Below are 18,174 nucleotides of genomic sequence, written 5' to 3'. Positions count from 1 at the left end.
AGAGAAACCAGTCCCGGTAACAACTAATAATAGGCTCATTTCATGCCATGAGGCTGTAATGAATCAATGGCCTTATTAATGCTGCTGGAGAGAGGAGAGGAGGTATTGATCCACCAACCACCATGCAAAGCCAAGCCAACCACTAAACTGGTCTTATCTACAGAGAGGACCTAAGAGGACCTCCTGCTTATGTTATGAAACTGCTCATTGTTGGAGGCTGTATTATAATCAATTTGTTTTTGTAATTCACAAATCCAATAAGCTCATCAATTGTCATATCAAAAAGAAAAGTATCCCATTGCTAGCTATATTATCTATGACACAAAAGCATTCTCAATGTCAAAGTTGTCTTAGACATTTAGAAAACGTATAGCCTCCGGCTTTCCTTTGACGCGTCACAGAATTTTTTATTAATATGCGTTTGTGTGAATGTCAGGTAGGCCGTATTTGGGCATCACCTCGTTTCAAATAGAGATTCTTACCTTCTATTAGCTCGCTATTGGAGTCCATTGGATTCTATCAGATCGTTCTGTGATTTGCATAATTGCCTGGAGTTTATCCATCACAGATAAAGCTATGGTCAACACCATCCTGTCAAATAGTGGGGGGACTAGCTTCCGTTTGAGACACACTGACTGACAGAAATGTGGTTAGGCTTAAGATACTGCGCAACACGCCTCTGAGTCCCTCCAAATGCAATTTTCCCCTCAACATACTTATCTCCTCTTCTCAGACTGCCTTATCACAAAGAGTCGTGTGTGTGTGTGTGTAGAAAGGCACAGACACACACACTGTAGGCTATATAGCTCTACGCATGCACACACGCAACCTGCAATCAGCTCTACACTTCCTAGAAAGTGTAACCACAGAGGTACCACAAAATTCCCATCTCAAATCCTAACTTCCAACAATGTTGCAAAAGATTCCCCATTAAAAGTTTCTCCTACTACATTTTTGGTGAGAAAAAAAACAAGTGAGCAGGCTGTTCGGTTCTGCCCCCCCCCCCCTCTCAAAACTGCACAAATAGAAAACATCTAGGGTCAAGCTGAGCTGCCCGTCTAAGACACATCATCCCACAATGCACAGTGACAGACCAGCGTGCATTAGGCCGAGTGATCCTTGTGTAAGCACACCATGGATCCTTCTGCAAGTACCCTATATGCTCTGTTCAAAGGTAGGGCAATATAAAAAAGGGATTAGGGTGCCATTTGGGACAACTTTTCTATGGCTTTGTTCACTTAGGAACACATATCTCCATAGCACATTGATCATAGCTGTCCATTGTTACTCACCGGGACTATTTAATACATCTTAAACCCACAACTGAACCACAACCACCATCACTTCCTCATGGCCTTCGAGAAACAAATGCATCAAAGTCAGTACACATAACATCTTATGTCAGTGGCCAGCGCCCACAACAACCAAAGAGGTTTAGCATGATTTGTATATTTTAGGAGTGGTTCCAACAGAGAGCCCTGTGTGGGTGTGGGAGAGAGTCAGCGTCTTTGGCAGGCTTTTGCTTTGGTAGGTTTGGCACCGTTTCAACACCATTGTTTTGGTGCCGTACGCCTGCCTGCCTTTCAGTCAAATCGGAGAGTTAGCTAACCGCTAACCTAACATGCAAAAGCTTATTGTGGGGGTTGTCGTCAGCAAAACAATGTCAATCCATGTACCTGCAAGGCTGCTAGGTTTTTGTTTATATGTGAGAGGAAGGAGAGAGAGAGAAGACGACAGCACCAGCGGTTCTGACGCACACTAGCCCCCCCCTCTCTCTGGGTCTCTTCAAGCCGCCGAGCAGCAAGGAACGCCATTTTATCAGGCAGACCTGAAACTCAGCCAAGAGCTCAGAGGCTGCTGCCTGCAGCAAGAACGTCTCGCTCTGCCCTCTGCTTTCTCCCTTTCATTTAGTCGCTCCCCCGCTCTCTCTCTCGCACACATTTTCTCTGAAGGGGCATAAAAATAGGTTGCATGATAAATCAATCATATACTACACAGAACAGCGTGCAGCTCAGTCCTATTTTTCCCCGTCACTGCCTGTCACGAACAACTCTACGAGAAAAACAAAATAAAAACCTCGGAATAGAGAAAGAGATAAAAGAGCTGACGGCAGCTGTAAACGGGGTCAGGGGTAGAGTGGAAAAATACCTGAAGAGAGGTGGTGCTGCTGCAACACCATGCTGTGAGGCGCTACGCAGAGCGGGGAGACGCGGCAGCCATCGCCATCCTCCTCCATTCAATATGTCTGCTACTGCTCGCTGCAAAGCATCGCAACTGCTTACTTGACATGATGCCAAGAAATTGAGGCTGTCTGCGTAGTGTGTACGTGTGAGTCACTGTGTGTGTGTGTGTCACGTCTCTTAGGTCTACTCAACCTTGCCCACTCTTTTCCTTACAACTCTGTACGACCTTATTTCTGGTAGGCATTCCAATAGATTAGTGAGAAGTCTTCCTGCTTTGGGGAAAAAGGTGTGTGTGTGTGTGTGTGTGTGTGAGAGAGAGAAACGGGGGACAATACCAAAACAACAAGGAAAAAAGGGGACAGTTCTGTTCCGTCTCTGTTTGCGTTCAACCGTCAGTAAGTCTAGTTGCTTCCATTCTGGTCCCAATTAGGAGGGCAGTGGGTACGATGGCGCTCGCTGAATGAACAGTGGCGTCAGAAATAAAAACAAAAGGGCTTCTATTCTTTGGTTCTGCTGCGGCTCCCTGGCACCAAAGATGCAGTGCTGTGAGAGCACGCACACTACATCTATCTGCATCAACAAAAACGCTTCACATACCAGCTCAGCTTCCTATCATAGAGCATTAGTCTACTACTCAGAATAAGACAAGGCGACAGCGATGCTAGTAGCCCTGCCGGGGAAACAACTACCAGGAGATCAGGCTGCTGCTGATAATGAGGGTGCTGCTAGCAGGCAGCTCACATGGGGAACATGGGCAGGTAGCCAAAAGTTAGACACCGCCTTTCTCTCCCTATGAAAGCCAGGGTGACGGGGAGAGGGGGAATGGGGGAGGGGTTGACAGTGGCAAAGGAAGAGAGAGAGAGTGGAGAGAGAGTATGTATGAAGAGAAAGGAAGAGACACGGTGCACCAAAAAGGATAAAGTGCCTGTAGCCAACATCATGAGCAATAGCGTAGCCTTGGAGCTAGCTGTGAAATGCAGCAGAGAGCCATACGAATGGGGCCGAACCGGACGCCATTATTCTCCCATTCATTCAACACCGCCAATCCACCACATTATCTCCAGCCAAACCTCACGGTGACGCACCACAAGCAGTAAACGCACCATTTAATCCCCTTTGTCCTCAAAATAGACCCTCTTTCCCCTTTCAGGAAGTTCTGAGTTCCGGTCTCCTGGATCAAAAGATTCTGGTTAGTTTTCCAGAAATGGAGAGACAGAGAGAGAAAAGGAGTGAGAGTGGGCACAGGAGGGTTTAAAACCAGAGAGGAGAGGTAGTTTCCTCTTGGTTCCCTGGCAGAGTCTGGGCTAATGAAGCCACTAGGGGCTGGAGGGGAGAACGAGCGAGCAAGCGGGGAGAGCGAGCGAGAGAGAGGGGAGAGCGAGCGAGCGAGAGGGGAGAGCGAGCGAGCGAGAGGGGAGAGCGAGCGAGCGAGAGAGAGGGGAGAGCTCTGGCATTCTCTCTAGCCTAGTCTGGCTCGAGAACGGCATGTGCTGCAGCCAACTCCATTGACTAGTGCAGTCATTGTCATGCATATACCTCTGAACATTGTTCACTTACGAGGCACTGACAACGATGATCAAAGGAATCGCCTTACAGCTAAAGCACATCAGGCAGTGATCACTGATGGGAATACCTGGCTCAACAGTTATCAATGGGACGTGTTATGTATTGGTCTTTATCCGCAGACAAAACAACAGCGTCTGGAACTGGAATCAAAAGAACAAATATGCCACCTCATCCAGGCGTTTGAAGACAAAGCCAAGGGGCCAAATGAGAAGGGCAGCAGGGCCAATGCGTGTTAACAACATCTAGCCAACAGTATGCCTTCTGGCCAAATGCTATGTCACCCGGGGGCTTAAGAGACAGAGAGTCATGAATGAACCAGCTGTTGTAGACCACTGAGTGCGTTTCCCACAGCACGGATTGCATCTCAGACCCCCACTGTAGCACCTGCTATGCTACTAGACGAAGGCCAGAGAGGCTGCAGCACTCACTGGGTTGTAAATCCATCAGCTGTTGTATTGGAGAGTGTGGGGGGTGAGATTGTGTCTCAAGACTTTGGGGTGTGGCGGTTGTGTTGTGCCTAATGAGGACCACAATGTAAATAGGCCTACGACTTATGCGTTTGTGTCCATTTTGATTTAATGCATTGCTGCTCCCGCACTCGAGTCATGTGCATTTTAAAATGGTCAGACAAAATGTATTCATTATTGAACTGTTTGATTGTGCTGTGATCATCCAGGCCCACAGTGTGTATAGCCAGCTGAGCCTGTGGGCAGACAGATGTGAGAGGATATAACTGGATCAAGGCAGTAACTGACTCCCGTAGCACAGCCACAGCAGGCCTCTGGGGCTGGAAGCGCCTGTGTCGTCTGTGTACCCTCTGAAGCATGATGACTACACCAGCAGGGAGGTCAAAGGGAAGCTGACCCCAAAGACAGAGCTCATCTACATGCAGTCTCTCACATTCAGCCTGGGGACAAATTAGATTGGCCCATGTTTGCATGAATTTTGTACCATGCTGGCAGGAAAAATAGTGTTTTCCTCCTAAAATTGAGAGAACGCAGCTAGATACCAAATCAAATGCATGCTTCTCAACACTGCATCCATCCAAAATCTGTATTCCTCACTGTCAGTGCCAAGACTAATGCTGTATCTCGTTCCGTAATTGGCAGTGGAGTACAGCAGTAGAAAAACAAGCTATTCATGGTATGACAAGGCAGAAAGCCAGAGGGAAGAAAAGTTGATCAGAATCCCCAGGGACTTAAAGCCTTCCCCAGCTTGGGCCTCTCCTGCCTGGGGCCGTGTTGTGCAGAGGGCCCCTGGGAGAGCTGTCCAGCCAGTCAGTTAAATTAAATAAAACCATTGGATATCAGACCATCAGTGTGTGTGCTTGAGTGCGAATACACACGCTGTGTGTGTGGCGACATGCGTCTGTAATGCCCTGTGCTGCCCAGGGTTCTGCAGAGAAATTGTGTTCACAGTGAAGCTGCAGGCAGCCGCCTCAGAGTAAACATGTCAGTCAGTATTGGAAGACAGCACCACCGAGGAGGAGAGAGATTGGAGTAAAATAAAAAAAGTACATGAACAGACACCGCAGCAAGCTCTTCCTCCGTCTCATCCTCTAAGTGTCGTACAACAATTCACGGCGTGCTCCTCTGTGTACGTTCGGCATTTAAAGACAACAGATACTAGAGGTGTTGGTTGAAATACCTTCCATTGGGATGTGAAGACTGGTGGTCAGAGAAAAGATGCAGGGTCGAGGCTTAAAAAGGAAGACGGTAGGCTAACATAGTGGTTCACCAGATAGCTTGCGTAGACAGCACGCCTCCACTCCCTCACTGGAGGAATAACAAAGCTGAGAGATATTTGCTCAAGGCTCATATTGTTTGTCCACTCACCTCTCTCTTTCGCTCTAAATTAAAGCCCACTGGCAGAGTGGGTCTCTTGACCAGACATGTTTCTCTACGCGGTCCACAGACCCGGTCGCTGGTGAGTTCATTAAAAAAAAGGTGACCGCGGGCGGTAGAGGTTTTGAGTGCTCTCCAGTCTCCACAGCACGTACACTCAGCGGCTAAACACCATCACGGGCCATATTTCAATAGCGTCAAGCTAAAGCCTATCTGCAGTGCACAGAGCCCCTGAAGAAACACAGTTGAACCAATGGGTCAGAGTGGAGGAGAATCTCAGAGTAACACACCATCATCAATTCCCTAATGTCAGTGGACTAGTATGGAGAGAGAACAGGGGTAATATCACCTGCCCTGAGTAACACCAAGGTTTCGGACTGACCCACATATGGACCCATCATACGAATTTGCGATTCGCCCCATTCTTCCTCAACCTGTTGCAGGGCTCTAACACTGCGGCCATTTTACTTGCATATGTGCCTTAAATATTTTGCTGTCGACCTAGAATTTGAATTCTAGTGCACCTAGGAATTTTTGGGATTATAACTTTAATATCTCAAATACTATTCATTGCGCTCCTAAATGTATGTGGGCGCCTACATTTTTCAACTTAAGCGCACACGTGTGCCTTGTAAAGGTCAGTGTAGAGCCCCGTGTTGAACAGACTCATCCATCTACCACGATGAACTGTGACACGTCATTTCATGGGACCAATTTAGTAACATCAGCTTCTCTATCGAGTTACATGGAGAAACAGGCCACATTCCTACTGAGGAAACAGATCTAACCAAGGGTATGACGCAATAAGCAGGGAACTGACCTGTGTGGCGCTTGCCTGCGGAGGAGGAAGAAGCGGGGTCAGAGGCAGGGGTCACGGTGAGGCTACTCAGGGCTCCGGCTGGCAGTGGCTGACCCCTCTTCAGTAGCTGCTTGTGCTCCTGCTGGCGGAAACGCGGGGGCACCTCACGGGGTGGGTAGCGGGGGCCTGAGGCCGACGACGAAGGCGGAGGTGGGGTCAGCTGCTGTGGTGTTTGCTGGGTGCTAGGGGGGGCGCGCTTCCCATTGGTTCTGACTGAGGAGGAGGAGGAGGAGGAGGGAGGGTGTGAGGCCTGGGGTAGGGTCACACTGGTGGCGGGGTGGTGGAGGGGACCGGGGCTGGGCTTAGCTGGCTCTGGCACTGGAGGAGGACGCAAACACAACACAGGAAGCAAGGTATTAGCTAATGCTGCACAGCACACATCACTAATCCACTGTACTTTACAAGACAACATTGTTGGTTGAATGAGGTTAGTGTTATCATTTCCCTGATCGAGTATGACATGAACACACTGATCATTTGAACTGATGTTCATAGGTTGAAACATCAAACGACCTCTAACCCTAAAGCAACCAGGCAAGGTTTTATTCTCAAAAACGTTACACCCCAAATATCTGACACCGTGTATAACATGGATTGAAAACATATCCCTTATTTTCTAAGGAGAAATCAGGTGAAACTTGGTTAGCATTTCCAAAGTACCATCTTACTAATAACATGTAAGAACCTTCCCAATGAGCCGGCCTGTGCTTGAACACTACCAACAGACAGCCCAGACAACATGAAAGGGCAGGTTCTTACACACACACACACACACACACACACACACTCACCTCTGCCTGACCCTGTGCATTCTTCTGTCTATTAGTTCCCCCAGATAGAACAGCCCTCTAATCAAGCCTTGCCCAGACTGAGTGGTATTAGCAGTCGGTACTAGCAGGACCTACTGTGTCAGCCTACTGTGGCTAAAGGAGCTTAGCTGAGCCCTCTGGGTGAGCAGGAGGCTGAGGCTGGACAAGCTAAGAGCTGCCCGAGGGCTGGAGTGGAAACGGCACTGAGGCTTACGGAAGTGTGTGTGTGTGTGTGTGTGTGTGTGTGTGTGTGTGTGTGTGGTGTGTGTGTGTGTGTGTGTTCGCACCAAGGCTTATGTAGCACAAGTGTGTGGGTGCACATTACGCAACTGCATTGGAAAGAGGTTAACACCCTGCATATCTGACATGGTATGTGTGCTCACTGTCCATGCTGACTAGAAGAGCATGGCAGCCATATTGTCTCTCAATACTTTATGACCTTCATGAGCTGCTACATCAGTTTGGTGAATGTGAGTACTGTTTGTTGTGGTTCTATACTCCCTAGGTAGCTACAGAGGAGAATTCATAGGTTGGTTTTAAAAACAACAGGCTGGCAGCTATGCCTCAGGGGGGAGAAAGGAGAGAAAGAGAGAAGACGAGAGAGAGCATAGGGATTGGCACAGGAGAGATGCAGATTAGCAACCAGGCAACAGATCTCTCACTCTCCTGGGAACACAGGAGCCACTGTCAGTACTCTGTCACGACACACACAAATGCACACAACGACATTTGAGGTCATATCAGTCTGACTAATTAGGACATCTGCAGCTTTTGTCATTTTCTCATGTTTACCAAGTTGTGGCTCCAGAGAAAATCGAGCGAGAAAGTAACAGGGTGGGACTGTGTAGAATCCCACACGTGAACAGTAGAGGACTGATGTGGTTGACTAGCTGTCCTGTGCTGCAGCAGCGGGGGTTAAAGCAGACACTGCAGGCAGGCCCGCGTCGTATTCCCTCTGCCTGCCAAAGGCCTGTCCCACTGCCAACACCGTTTCTATAAACAGAGCACCCTCTGCACATGAGCTGTGCACCCCTGTGCCTCTGACACACACACTCTCAATATACTTTCAAATATGCGCATACACAACTAAGTTCTCTCGCTCATAAACTGCATACCGCCTGCTGATCCAACTCCCTCTCTGGTCAGAGCTGGCCCCTCCAGCAGCAGGAGCTAGCTAGCTGGTTGGGCGCTGTAGCAGACAGCTTGTGACGCACATATCTGATTAAATTCAGCCTCAGCCCGCCTGACGCAGTCACAGCCAATCAGCAGGCAGGGTGCTGTGTCCTCACCACCCACCCCCCCTCGGCTCTCTCCCTCTCTTTCGTCTCCTTCCTCCCTCTTGCCTTTTACAATGTCCACCCTCTCCTGTTTCGTCTCTCCCTCCGCTCAGCCATTCCATTCTCTCCCTTCAACCTGTCCCTCGCCCTCCCTCCCTTTTACTCTCTCGCCCTCCCTCCCTTTTACTCTCTGGTACTCCCTCCCCCTCGTTCATCCAATTCAGTCTCTCTCATTGTTCACTGCTGCTCTGAATCCATTAGAGGAAGCAGATGGACTGCTGGGCTGTTACTGGGCCGGCAGCCTCTCACACACACACCCTATGAATCACAGCTTCTATGACGTAGGGGGAGGGTGTACGTTGTGAGTGTGGATATCCCACAATATGCGAGTGTATCTGAGGGGGGTTGGTTGGTTGTGTGTTCCCACTCTATTCTCCAGTAGCCTCTGTTTAGGACAACACTGGTGCTTTTACAACACAATTAAATAGCTATTAAAGCACTGTGTTGTGCGTGTAAATGATCACAGTTTATCTGGTCTATGATGGGAAATTGCAGTTGTTATTCCAACCAGCTGGGTATTGTGTATTCATTTTAGGAATATTCTGCATTTAATAAACTCAGTGAAAAGAGTACTCAGGAGAGAGTAGCTGTGTGTATGCACACACAAGCGTGTTTGTGAGCATGAATGGCGGCTACGATACGACGTCTCTCGGCTCTAAATAAAATAGATTTAGCAAAACGCTACACATTTCCTTTTTGGGGGAAGAGTTCGTTTTTAATCCATAACGGACACTAAAGCGCTTTGCGGGAGATTTCCGAGGCGAGGGGAAACCAAATCCCTTCACCAGGATGAGAGAAAGCGATATCAAAATGCTGTCTAGTCAAGTTCTCTAGCGACATCATTTGTGAGAGAACTTTTTTTTATATATATGGGAGATTCACCTGTATGTCTGATGGGAGAGATAGCAGGTGATAGGTGTGACATTGCCCTACACCAAAGACTTAGAGGGGAGATTGAGAAATCGTAGGAACACCCAGAGCGAGAAGCAAAGTGAAGGGAGAGAATGAAAGCTGGAATGAATGGAGAATGAGAGTCGGAGAATGGTATAGAGAATTAGAGAGAGTGCAAATGAGTGTGAGAACGAAAGAGAATGAAAGAGAAGGAGCGCAAACAAACTGCAATACTAGACCCTTTCGGGTCGCTAAAGCCTTAAAAACACTATTTGATGTTCAAAGGAGAGTCAATTAAATAAACCATTATAACGAGACACTGTAAATTCCATTAAACCCTCAATGGAGAAGCACTCCTAGACAAACTTGTCATTTTGGCCTCCTGTCCCCCACTCAATGGTTAACTACGCCGAACCCCCCCCCCAAAAAGAAAAAGAGATAGATGTACTATTGTAAAGTGGTTGTTCCACTGGATATCATAAGGTGAATGCACCAATTTGTAAGTCACTCTGGATAAGAGCGTCTGCTAAATGACGTAAATGTAATGTAAATGAAAGGGAAGAAAAAGCTTGAGTGAAAAGGATGATGGGCAAGAGGGCCGGCCCTGGTGCATAAGGAGCCACTGGCTCGGTTATGGAGTGTGTGCCTGGCTTTGAAGGGTTCTGGGAATCGTCCATGTCAGAGGTTAGCTACGTGCAGGAATTGTGTGACGAGGATGCATTTTAATATGTGACCGTGTTTACAGTGGGGGAGGGCTGGGTGTAGAACACATAAGTGGATTACAGAAGAGGTTTATCTGCCTCCTGTATGGAGTTACATACATGACTCATTGGAAATCAAATGTTAAAATGTGACTTAATGAAAAGCCATATTCTTCATATCCAAGAAATGCATTGGAAAGTGACGATGTAGCGGAGATTTAACTAAACCATCTGAACAATGAGGTGTATTTGTGTTTAGTGGCCTTGTTTAAAGTGGATACAGGCGTCTGAGGTTCCATCTGTCAGTAGTAAATCCTGTTGCGGGTCAGAGACCCCCACACACACTCACACAGAGATTAAAAGGCACAGCTTTCCACCCCTCACCCTTCCCTGGGTACTAAGCCGTCGCCCGTCACCATGGAGATGAGCAACTGTTTCCCTGCCTAATGGACCTCTGCTCTGCGGGCCTCCTGTGACCCCCACCCCACCCCACCCTGAGCCCCGACACACACACACACACACACACCCCCCCCTAATGAGCAGAGGGCTCATCTCAGCAGTGTCGACCTGTTCTCTCCACACTTTCTACGTGCTTTAGGAGTCTGGTTGATCCATAGAGACGGCTTGTTCGAATTCACTGTAGTTAACTATGGGTAGATAACACTAAGCCAAAGTCCCACACTTAGATACGATTCAATCAGTCTTCCCTTATCCATACAGTGTATCCAAAGGAGATTGTTGCCCAAAGACTGATCTAAGGTCAGAGGTGTGTTATCTACACGCTATGGTGAGGAGAAGGTAAGCTGATCCTAGATCTGTGCACAAGGACAGCTTCTATCCACGTGCCTTAGGAGTCATGTGTATACCACTGAGCCAATGCTTCCCACGTAGATATGATTCGTCTGCATATCCTCGTCAACACACAAAAATGGCACAGAGTGGTGTTGGTGGTTTGGACATGAAGAGGCAGAATGTGACCTGAAGCAGAAGACAGGAGGGCTGCCTCTTCCAGACATACAGGCAGTCCTGCTCAGCAACACATACCCTCTCCCCCATACAGAGCCTCATCGTTAAATGCCATTAATATCAACACATATGCTTTTCTATTAATCTGCCTCTAAATGTGACATGAGCCCTCTCAGCTGTGATATAACAGAGGGTATATTGAATTGCCTCTTCTGTCTGCTGCGTGTGAGTGATAATCCAACATGAATACATGCAGAAACCCCCCCCCCCCCCCCCCCCCTCTTCTCTGTCCCCCCTTTCGCTTCATCCCCCTCGCTCTACTCCTGAAATCAACCCCCTCTACTTGACATGCAAGCAAAGAGACAAAACAATTATCCTTCGCATCCATAAATCCACAGGACATAAACCAGGATCCATTCACTCACTATTAATTTACAGAGTATTTATTAATGTTGCAGTTAGACACAGAAAGACGATGGCGCCCCTCCCCCACGGGAAAGTCAATTATCCCCCAATTAGATTGCGATTCAAGAAATCCGACTAAAAAGTGTTGACAATTAATTGAATGTGAAATCGCAAATTAATCCAATATGCATATTACGATGTGATGTCGTCCGGTTTCCCGGGTGGAAATAATGCAGTTCTCCTTACAAGGTGACACCTTGTAAATATGTCAGGCGCCGTGGCAATTGTTGGGTTGCCATGGTAGCAGGGCGGGGGGGGGTGTGTCTCCTGGGAAGGGGAGAAAACAGCATCGGTAAAGGTGTCCGCATACTTCCCAGCCGAAAACAGTTCGGAAGAGTACGTGCATATAATGATGACATCGACGTTTTTTGTAAAAACACATTTTTTTTGGGTGCGGTTTTCTGGGGCTGTTTGGGCACAGAATTTTTTCTCTCTCTCGTCAAGCCGAAGTCAGTAGCCGAAGTCTACGCCCTTTCGTCGGTGATTGGTCAACAGCAGTGATTCTTCAATAAAAGACTTGTCATTCAACGAGAGACAACTCCTTTTCATGCATTTCTCATTGAGAAATACTACAAACATCTTACTTAGATGTAAAATTGCACAACTAAGAGCTCTTAGATTAATTCTGACTATTTTAAGATGGTGTATACTGGCTACGGCGTCTCAAATGGACAAACCGCACTATTGCCGCCTTTCTCTTTTTCATCAAAGGACTTTTAAGGGAGTATGCAAGTACACTCGTTCGGGTCGCCTAGCCGACATCGGCTAGCAGCCAGCCGAACTGAAGCATGCCGACGCCTTAAGGGGAAACGTAGGTAAAAGATTGACACGCATTACAGTTTGTTCTTTAACACTTTAAAAAGGCAGGCGCTGTTTTTCTGATTACACCAGGGCTCGGTAGAGAATGCGTCAGGCATACCAGGGTATTACTGATGTTTTCGTGAGCGAATGCCTCGGAAGCTGCCACCTGTTTCCATTAATTGCGTCACTCTGAGCGGGGGGGTATGGTGCATTATGTGCGTGCGCGCAGCACGATGGGGTTTGATTGTGGGGAATAATCAGCGTTCCCCTGCCCTCCATGCTAATAGGGGGCTGAGGTGCACTCCCTCTACCCCAACAGGGACTGCCTGGGTGGGGGAGGCTGGTGGCTGGTCCCCAGTCTCACTGGAGCTCCATGGCTAATGGGGGGCACAGGAGTTAATTCCATAGCGCCAGCGCCTTATCCAATTTTCATACATATGAACGGACCAGGCAAGACCGATTACCGCAAACAAATTGAAACGTGAGCGGAAGGGAGGAGGAAGCGAGAAAAGTGATTGGAGAAGGGTTGAGGCTGCGGGGGTTGTGGGTGTACAAACGTGTGTTAGAGAGTGATGAGAGATCATTGATATGGACAAAGAGACATCACAGCTGCATACTGATTTGCCCGCACACACACCTTATTTAGTGACATGGATGCTAACTGAAGTAAAACAGTCCTATGCTACTTAGAGGGCTCTGTAGCAAATTGAGCGGAGAACATTTTCTCTTTTGCTTACTTTAAAAGTAGGCTATACTGTGTCCATTTAGTTGTTTCAGCTCTACAAGTTGCTTTTTGGTCCTATTCTCTGTAGGTTGACGCTTGAATGCACTCATCCCACTTTCTTTCCGACTCACTTCCTTTCTCTCTCTCAGTTTGTACACTTCTCTGTCATCTGACTACAAACTAACCTTCTCAGTCTGCCGTTAGACGCCGTAAGTCACACCTCGGCTTAAAATGGTTCCTTCTCGCTTGGCGACTCACCAACAGACGGAGCGCAGAGTCTCTTCCCAGAGATAATGAGACAGACCTTAATGAGGTCAGAGGTCAAGGAAGTGCCATTGACCTCTACACAACGCAAACGGACGTCGGGCCAAACCCCAATGACTATTGGCGAGGGCTGTTAGGGTGTTTTGGGGCCAATCCCTGGTAACACAAACAGGAGACACACACACACCTTTTAGAGGGCGAGCTGCTGACCAGTGCAACCTGAACAGATGCTCTACTGGGCTTTAGAGTGGACCAAAGCCCTGGCCCCATCTGTCTAATGCCTGCCTGCAGGGGTTTAACACCTACACGCACTAACAACGACCCCCTGGCTTATTCACACGCAATGATACACATTCTTCACACACGCTAGACTAATTTGTTGGCTAAATACAATAGGAAACGTTTGACATTGGAGACCGGGCGGCGCAGTGGTCTAAGGCACTACATCGCAGTGCTAGAGGCTTCACTACAGACACTACAGCTGTATCCCAACCGGCCGTGATCGGGAGACCCATGGGGCGGCGCACAATTGGCCCAGCGTCGTCCGGGTTAGGAGAGGGTTTGGCCGGGGTAGGCAGTCATTGTAAATAACAATTTGCTCTTAACTGACTTGCCTAATTAAATAAAAGGTTAAATTAAAAACATGCGGAACGGAAACGTACGCAGAAATAGCATACATACTACCGATGTGAGCACACATGCTGCTGGGAGAGAGTGGAACAAGTCACCGTAGAAGGCAAGATGCCCCTTAAATACTGTCACCCCTGGAACTGACTGAACTCCTTACACCCCCCCCACTGTTAGGAGCTCCCATCTGGGTGCCCTCCTCACAAATCACTGGCCAGCACTGCTGAGCTCAGAGGAGGAGTCATTGTGTATCTGTGTTAGACGACGTTGGGCCTGCTCCTACACAGCCCTTATCTGTATGTATATGCCTTTATGGCTCATATGAACTCCCTTAAAATCAGAGCCGATTAGGGCCGTGTGTGTCAAGCAGTCATTCCACTCACCTTTGGTTTTGGTGTCAGCAGCCTAGAAGACACACAGGGAGAGAGAAGTCAGCTGTAAACGTAGAGTTGTTTTTGTTCAGCGATTAATGTGGAGCTAGCAAAACGGTGTCATAAAAGCTTGTCATTAACTAAAACATTAGTGCATTACAGGAAGGAATGTATGTACTTTTACACAACAGGGAAGGAAACTGTTAAACTCATAATCAAAGTAAACATGAGAAATTATATTCCCAGGAAAACTTCATCACATTGCAGGCAGCTCACAATCACATATTCATACAAGGAATGGAGAAATATCTTAAATGAAAAGCCAATTGAAATTAGCTGAAAATGTAGGGATGTGGGACATTGAGACATAACTGGCAGTAGGCTATGTGGGCCTGATTAGACACACAAGGTAAAACGCCTCAGTCTTCAAGACCCAAACAGCCCCACCTGGGAAGACGCCTGCTATAAAGTGCCTTGGCACAGCTGCTGGCTAGTGGAAGTGATAATTACAGGCTGTCTAATCTGTCTGAGTGCAAATGTGTGTGTTAGCAGCCCAATCAATATGGGACTTGTGGGTTCGATACCGATACTAGGGAGGCAAAGGTCACCGATATACGTGCCAATACGTTTTTTCTCTTTTAGGAGGCAGAATGAAAAATCTATTTTTCACAAATTGCACTCCAAAGGATTAACAGATAGTTAATAAATCATCATTTAGACTAAATATTAAAATGAACATTATTTAAGAACATTTTATTTGTGGCCTACATGATAACCACCAAAAAGCCACTATACCCTCTATGAATACAAAAGTAAATAAAAAACGTATTCAGTTGACCTTAGGTACATCTTTAAGTTGTGTCCATCTACGGCAGTGGATAAGAATGCAGAAGTGAAGCACCACAAGCACACTAATAAACAAGAATGTCTGAACGAGTTCCTAATGTCGCCACTAGATGTCAGCATCTGAACTGAGTAGATTCACTACAGTGCTTTAAACAGTCCAGTAAAGAACCACTATGCAACCTCGCAACAAAAGCTTGTTATGACAAGCACGCACTAGATGTTCATTACGAAAATGTTTTCTTACCGAAACCATAATATGAATTATACTGTTATTCAATACAAAATATGTATTTGGCTATATATTTCAATGGCAGGTGGCATGCGCTGATGACTGAAAACATTCACGCAGGAAAATGCTTGCCGCGCTGGTTTTAGTCACACACGTTCACGGATGTATCACGGATGAGTCAGTGTTCACTTTGGCGCAAGTCCAGTCGCACATAAGTAGCACAGATTGCTAGCTAGCTAGGCTAACTACCTTGCTGGCTAGCTAAGTGAGCATACGATGAGGACAGGGCTCCTTGCTTGGTAAAGGGCACTTTTGATTATTTCCTCATTGAAATACGCCGTCGCTGGCTGTGGAAAGCCACCATGCTCACTCTCACGTCCTGGCGGACTGAAGGATGTTCAAGGAGCAGCTCTCAGAGCGCCCCCTCCAGGCAAACATTGAAAACGAATTTGTTCATTCTATGTATATAATATCAGCGCTTTATCTGTGGAATAAAGCCAGAAACAAATATTTCTGTGAAAAGGCTAATATCGGCCGATAAGATCGGTCAACTGATTTATCTGTCGGGCTCGAGTACGCGTTTGCGCATATCATTGTGTTTTTATATGCCTGTGTGTACAATTGTATGACTGTGCGTCTATGTGCGACAGCAACATGTCCTTGGTTACCAGAGCCAGGCTAGTGTTTCCAACAGAGCAGTGTGTGTAGCTAGTGTGCCAGCTCTAATCTGTGTTTAAATAGGGTCCATACACCTGGCAGTGTGCTGCCTGCAGGGTTATAGGCTCTAGGCTAATCCATGAGGTTAAACTAGGGAGGAACTCCCACACTCAGTCATATATAGAGACTATACTGAACACACCTACCTGGGGAACAGAACTGAATGAAGGAGAGGAGGGAAGGAGAAGTTTTTCAGTAGGAGGTACTCAGTTTGAGGAGAGAGACAGACGTAAGAACTCACCTGTTTCTGAGCAGCTTCCTTCTTGGTCTTTTCTTGCTTTTTATTTGTATTTTCTTCCATCAAATGGTTCTCTTCTCGTGTTGTTCGCTTCTCTCAGCTGCAAACAGAAAGGGAGAGGTTTTCAGAACAGGGCAGAGAGGAGCAGCAGGCTTTAAGTTCAGTAACCTAGGGCTACAATTTCCCTTTCATCCGCTTCGAGGTCAATGTCAGAGCTAGCAAACTTTGCCAGAGAAGACTTTTAGCTGCCAAGCACATTCAGCATTTCAGAAGTAACACATTGAGTTGCTTCTTAAATGCAATTTCCTTCATGACCAGAGAGAGATTGGGGGCGGGGGGGGGGGGGGGGAAGCAACAGAGACACCCGGAAACTGACAGAGGGAGAAATGGGGGGAAGAAAGGAAAAAAGGAAAGAATGAGAAAGAAATAACAAACTCAAAACCTTTCCCAAAGTCTGTCTCCAGTGGCCTGCCAAGCAGCCAAAGGAGAGATCAGATAGCTGGAGAGCCTGTGAGAGAAAGTGGTTTATTTAAGCCTTTATTTGTTTTGGCTGAAGTTCCGTGACGGTTTCTGGAAACTATTAAAGGCATATGTGTATACGTATGTGTGTGTGTCTAAAGCCTGCTAGTGCCGGTTAGCCATTTCAATCTGGTCAGTGTTGCCAGCTAATAAGGAAGTGCCACTCAGTGGACATTCTGGTTATTATCTGGTCAATGGGAAAACTCAAAAGTGTGGTCAATACTAGACAGCTTCCAACTGACTGGCTGTTCCTCTCACCGCAAATCCAGCCTGTTATCGTGGAACTCTGGGATCACAACGTACTCTTCAACTCCCTCCACACAAACAAATCGGCCATTGTGCTCTGTCCTCAGCAATAGTAAGGGCATAAACACACATTTTTCTCAGTGACTGAGTGACTGACACACACACCAGAGCTGACCGGAGTTTCTCCAGCCTCAGACAGTGTCCATAGGGGCCTGCACATGAAAACATTGATGAATTATCATAATAATGACGGGAGAGTAATGACATGCCCGCCTCCCAGTGTGTTGCCTGTTGGTAGGGGAATGGAACTGTCAATCAGAGTGACAGGCAGAGGCAGGCTGAGAGTGAGTAATGGTGGGGAGGAGTGTCCATAGGGACAGCCATGTTCTGACACACACAGAGACAGAGAGACAGAGAGACAGAGAGACAGAGAGACAGAGAGAGAGAGAATGGCCATTAACCTGTTAGGGCTAGGGGGCAGTATTTGCACGGCTGGATAAAAAAATGTACCCGATTTAATCTGGTTACTAATCCTACCCAGTAACTAGAATATGCATATACTTATTATATATGGATAGAAAACACTCTAAAGTTTCTAAAACTGTTTGAATGGTGTCTGTGAGTATAACAGAACTCATTTGGCAGGCAAAACCCTGAGACATTTTCTGACAGGAAGTGGATACCTGATGTGTTGTATTACCTTTAAACCTATGCCATTGAAAAACACAGGGGCTGAGGAATATTCTGGCACTTCCTATTGCTTCCACTAGATGTCACCAGCCTTTACAAAGTGTTTTGAGTCTTCTGGAGGGAGATCTGACCAAACAAGAGCCATGGAACGATGATGGCCCATTAGACACCTGGCGCGCGAGTTCATGTTGGGTACCCTCATTCCAATTCGTTATAAAAGAGAATGCATTCGTCCACCTTGAATATTATTCATGTTCTGGTTAAAAAAGGCCCTAATGATT

At 47.1% G+C, this 18,174-nt stretch overlaps 1 protein-coding gene across 3 annotated transcripts in view; it reads right to left on the bottom strand.

Annotated features, from left to right (window-relative positions):
• Positions 1-18,174, bottom strand: part of LOC106564661 (trinucleotide repeat-containing gene 6C protein) — a 74,932-nt gene that overhangs the window by 35,579 nt on the left and 21,179 nt on the right. For 2 of the 3 annotated variants that reach the window (XM_082958819.1, XM_014130854.3), the window contains exons 2-4: positions 16,442-16,538; positions 14,421-14,442; positions 6,414-6,770 (exon numbers count right to left, since the gene is read on the bottom strand). In XM_082958819.1, coding sequence (XP_082814945.1) covers positions 6,414-6,770; positions 14,421-14,442; positions 16,442-16,501 — 439 coding nt within the window. In that variant the 5' untranslated portion in view covers positions 16,502-16,538. Of the gene's footprint in view, positions 1-2,148; positions 2,378-6,413; positions 6,771-14,420; positions 14,443-16,441; positions 16,539-18,174 lie in introns of those variants that run through there. The other variant, XM_082958820.1, reaches the window with a different exon arrangement.

This window comes from Salmo salar, chromosome 12, assembly GCF_965601325.2.
Source record: "Salmo salar chromosome 12, fSalSal1, whole genome shotgun sequence".
Lineage (NCBI taxonomy): Eukaryota > Metazoa > Chordata > Actinopteri > Salmoniformes > Salmonidae > Salmo > Salmo salar.
The sequence above is the reverse complement of the archived record's forward strand: the minus strand, read 5'-3'. Positions and strand labels throughout refer to the sequence as shown.